The 6,095-nt window shown below is 39.8% G+C and overlaps 1 protein-coding gene across 1 annotated transcript; it reads right to left on the bottom strand.

Annotated features, from left to right (window-relative positions):
• Window positions 1–4,758: 4,758 nt before the first annotated feature.
• On the bottom strand, window positions 4,759–5,166 carry LOC108915767. The gene has a single exon (XM_018721890.1). It carries the CDS (start codon window positions 5,164–5,166, stop codon window positions 4,759–4,761), a length of 408 nt encoding a protein of 135 aa, XP_018577406.1.
• Window positions 5,167–6,095: the final 929 nt, after the last annotated feature.

The raw sequence follows: 6,095 nt of genomic DNA, 5'->3' as shown, positions 1-6,095 counted from the left end.
AAGAACACTACCTCACAGGTGGTGTGGAAATGAGTGTAGAGAATTTTGTGCTTACATATTGCACTTACTTAAGTATAAACATAAATATTTGTGTAATATTATGATTAATAGTGTCTGCCACAAGATCGTATTGGTATGAATAACTTGGGAAAGACAAATCTTAGGGAAAAAAATCAAGTTACCTTTTTTACGTATTTTGTACATTAAAATATAAATCTGTTACAATAACTTGTAAAAAATGCAGTGGCGTAGGTTTTTTTTTTATAAAAAATGGGGTGACCCCTGTCTAGTTGTACACCACTTGTTTAACCTTTAGAGCTCATATTTTAAAGAATGCAAGACCTACTATCATACATTATCTGTACCAAATTTTATTGAGATCGGTTGATAGATTCCGGAGATATAAACAAAAAGTCGATTTTATTTAACAACTTCAACACCCTGTATCTCTAAAACGAGGCCGTTCCAGACCTATGTTTATAAGGCAAACTGCTATTATTTTAAAGAGATCTATCTGCCCTCGAAGTTTCCTGCATAAAATTCGGACCACCCTGTATATATATTTATCTGTTAGGTGATACGATTTGGAAGTTTTTGGGTTTCTTGTAGAATTTTGATTAAATGAACGGTTTGGGTAAAAAAACATATTTTTTAAATATCTACATTATCGTGCTACCTATAATAGTTAACAAAGTGTTAGTAGGCACTGATTTTGTAGGTTGACTGTAATTTCAGTCTGATCTTTAACTCATTGTACCTGTCAATTCTTAGTGAGTGTTTACGACGATGAGGTAGATATACCACCTGTTACTTCATTTTTCGATATGGATACACACACATACGACGAATTAGAATTATTTATAACGTGCCTAATTTTATTTAAAAAAATAGAAAAAACAATCAAATACAACGCATTGTTATTGACCCTGTTATTCTACCCAATAGACTGAATGGCGTATTTTGATTAGAATTTTTGCAAAACACTCTACCCGAGCTAACCTGTGGTTTATGCATGATGGAGCTCCACCACATTTCACTGTCAAAGTCCGGCAGTATCTGAACCAAAGATTCCATCGTCGATGGTCGGTAGAGGGAATAATGTTCCTGTTAACGGTGGCCATTTTGAACAGTTTTTATAAGTTGTACTAAATCTAATAACATCAACTTTGCTACTTTTATCTCCAGCATTTTTTGTTGTATTTGATTGTTTTTACTAATAATTATCTCAATAAAATGAGGCATGTTGTAAAAAATTTGTCGTATGTGCGTGTGTATCCATTTTCTTCGTTGCTCCTCCATGTTTGACTGATTTCGCGGTGGCGGTGACTTAGGGGTTTATATTGTATTGTCGCGGACGCGAATTTTCGGAGGATGTGACGTCACACTGTTTTCGCCCGTCCGCCTGTTTTACGTTGGGTCAAGAAGCCTTGTGACGACACCGTTCAGTGCACGTCCGCCTGTTTTGGGTTGGGCTCCGGCACTTTCTCGATCGGAGCGTGGACGACGGGCGCTTCCCGCCAAAATGAAAAAAAAACGTTACACTTATGCGCAACGTGATTGGCTCCCGCGCAGAAATAACGGTTAAACTACGTCACAAAGCATATAAAAACCCCTGAAAAAAGAGAACAATGTTCATTCCGCATTAGAGACGAACGCGTAATGTCCTAACCAAGTTTTTTTTACGACAGCTACGAACTCGTGAAGTTCTAGCTAAGCTTTTTGCCGTGTGAGATTTAATTTTAGCTTTTTGCATCGAAATAAACCCCGTGAGTTTTTTCGCATGTAATTTGCTGCATGCGCATCATAATTCTGCAACCTAAATTTCGTTTTCTAAATTACTCGCCACTGAGGTCGCGATAATTTACATTTAGCTTCATTCGTTTACAGCGTGATATACAGGGTACTCCAAGAGTCAGTTGTCTGAGCACCGACCAGCAATTGACTCAATATAGTAATTCCCCAACAAAAGTCTACCTACGAGATTCGTAATTTTTATTACGAATCTAAAACATCTTAAGAATTCAAGTCTGCAATTTTTATTGCGGACTATAAACTTTACCGCCGTGGCAATCGCGTGCCTCAACGAGAGAAAAATCACCGGTGGAGTTAATTGACCGTTGCCGAGCGCCTGCAAGGATATACGGTCTTTTGACACCACAGAAGCTAGAACAGGAGCAACACACCGTGAGGCTTTGCACTGGGTCTGACGCCGGCGTCAACCCTAAGCCCTAGAAGAAACAAGACAGAGCTAGCGTTCTAACGACGGGGTGCGACCATAAGCCGCCCTCTAGGAAGCGACTAGGCCCAAGCAAGAAAAAGACGACCATCGGTCACCCGTGAAATATCGCTTCGTGCTCGGCTGGCACGCCGTAAAACGGGCTTACGTGCGGCTAGTTTCCGGGAATTGATGAGGTGGTGAAGATTCGCGCTCGCGTTTCACGTTAGGGACTTTGCTGTGCGCACCAGCGGCACAGGGAGGTCCTTAAAAGAAGCAAGGTAGGATTTGCGAGAACAACCATCCATCAATTTCCAAGATGACAAGCGAGCATCGAAGAAAGTATATGGGGGCCTCCAATGAGTCGGTGTCTACGCACTCAGCGAGAAACCTTTTTTGAAAGCGATGCGCTTCTTCATCCACCTCAGTCCTCACGGGGACCGACCGGACGTAACCCGACCTACGTCGGGCCGGCGGAGCACGAAGCAAGTTTATTTTTTTAAGGAATCGTCTTCTTCTTGCTTGGGCCTACTCGCTTCCTCGAGGGCGTCTTACTGTCGTACCCCATCGTAGGAACGGCGCCACTGTCAAACCACCTGCACCTGCTTTTCCTTGTGAAGTTAGCGAATTTTTTATAGAGTCAATTGTTGGCCGGTGCTCAGACAACTGACTCCTGGTATACCTCAGTCACGCTAATAAAATAGCAAAATAAAAATAAACGCGACCTGGTTGATAAAAGTTAAATTGAAAGTTAAAAGTCGACCGTCGTGCGTCCGCACTCTGTCTCGACTTGACTCTCTGTCTAGAGCAAGTGTCCGAGGCGGAGTATTTAAATGCTCGGTCGAAGGGACGCGCGACCCTTCGATCAATGGGGTAAACACACATTAAGAATTGGCAGATTTAAAGATCAAACTGAAATTACAGTCAACCTACAAAATCAGTGCCTACTAGCACTATTAAGTATTGTAATATGGGTGGCAAGATAATGTAGACATTTGAAAAATATTTTTTTGTACCCAAACCGCTCATTTAATCAAAATTCCACAAGAGGTCCAAAAACTTCCAAATGGTATTACCTATAAAATAAAAAATAGTTGTAAAAAGAGGAAAAGTTATGAACGGATATTATCACCATACATCAAGTTTGTAGGAGTTGTAAGTTTTAAAAAACACTCTGTATAACACCATTTGTTTGACGACGTTTCTGTAAAAGTGCCACTAATCGTAATTTTTTGATGGCACAATTTAATACATTTATTTTGCAGCAGGAATTTTTGAACACGTAATGAATTATTGAAATGGATTTTACCAGAAAATTATTAAGAGTACCTTTTTTATGTAAAATATAATAAATTTTCATATTTTCGGTTCAGGAACTAGAAATAAAATGCGTACAAAAAAATTGTAAAATTTGTCCATGGTCTCGCATTTTCTTACGCCCCTGTAGTAGATTTTGATTTGCACATTATATCGATTATGAAGCATACAAATAGTAATAAAACCTCAAAATTTCATGATTTAATTAAACCGTTTTAAAGTTATGCAATAAAAACTAATTCCTGACTTACCCCTTCAAGGGGACGGATCTCCTTTAGGTGTCGTCACCGACAAAAACTCTACTAGTTTTCATCATATTTCGATATGTTTTACACTCTCTCAAATTTTGAGTACTTAATTCGTCAACACCTTATATAGGATGTTAGTAAATAAGTGCGTCAAATTTCAGGGGGTGATTCTACATGAGAAAATAATGGCAGTTTGCTTATAAACGTATGTCCGCAAATGATTCGTTTTCCGAGATACGGGGTGTCAAAGTTTTTCTTAAAAACTGACGATTTAATTTATTGCTCTGAAACCGGTCGAGATGTGCAAATGAAATTTGGTGGGTTTTAAGAGGTAGTTATTGCGCATTTTTTGACACGCAATTAAGAATTTTATGTTCATCATTGGCGCGCGTACGGGTAATAATCTCAATTTTTTTAAAGAAAAAAATGGTATGCCACTGAGATATTACAAATTAAAAATCATTTTTGAATTTCTCGTTCAATTTGTGACAAAAAGTCTCTCTCGCTTTTTCTTCGTATGGGGCGCCGTTTTGATGCAAAAAAATAAAACATCTTAATGCGTATTTTTTATTTATTTCGACTGTATAATAAAAAATATTTTATTCAATTTTAAATGTACAAAGATACATTTGAATGAGTTGCTTTGATCCCTCAAATTTCAAGTTAATCAAAGTAACCCTTTAGAAATTATGAGCAATATTCATTTTTCTACTTCTTACTTTGAGTGACAATAACTCCTCAGCAATGGCATTCAGGTAAAAAGTTTATATGAAGTACTAGCACTCGTTTGACCTGCTCTATATAACCCTTTATTTTTTACCCGTAGTTACCGGACACCCTGTATAGGTAGTGTAGCAAGATGGGTACTTTCTTTTTAAACTTTTTATATACAGGAATCTACTGATCGAATAAATCTTACAATTTTCTATAGAATTCTGCACAAGCATAGTTTACATCAGTGTAATCTTTCAAAAATTGTCAATTAGTAGTATGTAAGAAAGCATGATAGAGTTCGGGAAAATTGACTTTTTTGAAATTATATGCTTTGCAAGTGTCTCTTTCCCTCCTCTTGATACGTTTTAGGTAGTCCCCAAAGCTACCATGGCCGCTCAGAAATTGGGTAACATAATACGTTAGGTTCCCGTGCCTCCTGCGCGTCCAGGCCTCTACATTCTGGATCAGTCTGCTGGTCCATCTTCCGTTAGGGCTGGCGTCAAACTCCTCTTGCCACTTGCGGAAGGTTTCGGCTCTCTCTAGCTTTTTCCTGGTCTCCCGGTTTCCCTCTTCTTCAAAGAAAATATTCCTTCTTTCCTGCACCAGTAAGTTAATAGGGATCAGTCCCACTATAACCAACACTGCGTCTGTGGAGACGGTTCTGTACGCCATCGCCACTCTTATGGTCGCCTTCCTTTGTACCGATAAGATCCGGTTTCTATATTTCTGGATGTTTAAACCCGCCGACCACAACGTACAAAAGTATTGAGTTAATCACATTTGCTAGTGCCTTTCTCCTCATATATGAGGGTCCTCCAACATTTGGCATAATTCTAGCCAGAGCAGCCACCGTCCTTTCTGCTTGATTACATCTTTATGTGGCTGCCAACCTAACCTAACCTGCGCGATGATGTCGATTGCGCAGGGGACTGTGGGACTTCTACCCAGTAAAACCCCTCCCCTTATTTTCCCTAAAGTAGGACTTGGAACTACCTTCAGGTATTACTTCAAGTCCACTTTTTTTTTCCTTAGTTTGCCCCGTTCTGCAATCTCCTCTCTTCTAGCTCCTTGTTCCTCATAATTTGGCTTAATTTCCGGCTTAATTCCTCACCCCTTGCTCCTTCTATTAGATTTACGACTAGATTATCCGGGGTCAACTCGACCTCCGCTATCAGGTTCATTTCCTCTCTTTCCCTGGCCCATTTTTCACAAACAAAAACCGCACTAACACAATAGACACAACCATCGCTATCCGCCACCTTGAATCTATACAGGTTTGCTCTGAAAGATCCGTGGTCCGTTAACACTTGTGTTATAAAGTAGTTTGTTTCCCCGCATTTTCTATTTATCCAGAGTCTCAGGTCCGGGATTAACCTTTTCGTCCATCTAGCCCTTCCGGTGTCTCTGCTCCACCTTTCTTGCCACTCGTTGAGGATGGTTGTTGTTATTTCCGCGCTTGGTCTTTCTGGCGTTTCCCTCCTCATAGCTCTCTCCTTAACTTTCAGGTCCACGGGAATGTCCCCTGCGATCTCCTGTAACGCTTCCGTTGACGCAGTCCTATACGCGCTAGCCACCCTTATAATTAGTCTTCTTTGGATACT

This window comes from Anoplophora glabripennis, unplaced genomic scaffold, assembly GCF_000390285.2.
Source record: "Anoplophora glabripennis isolate ALB-LARVAE unplaced genomic scaffold, Agla_2.0 scaffold2143, whole genome shotgun sequence".
Classification (NCBI taxonomy): domain Eukaryota; kingdom Metazoa; phylum Arthropoda; class Insecta; order Coleoptera; family Cerambycidae; genus Anoplophora; species Anoplophora glabripennis.
This window is presented reverse-complemented; position numbering and strand designations above follow the sequence as displayed.

Bases quoted from the DNA above. Each gene is read 5' to 3' on its own strand.
- LOC108915767 (XM_018721890.1), bottom strand. From the start codon at position 5,166: ATGGCGTACAGAACCGTCTCCACAGACGCAGTGTTGGTTATAGTGGGA.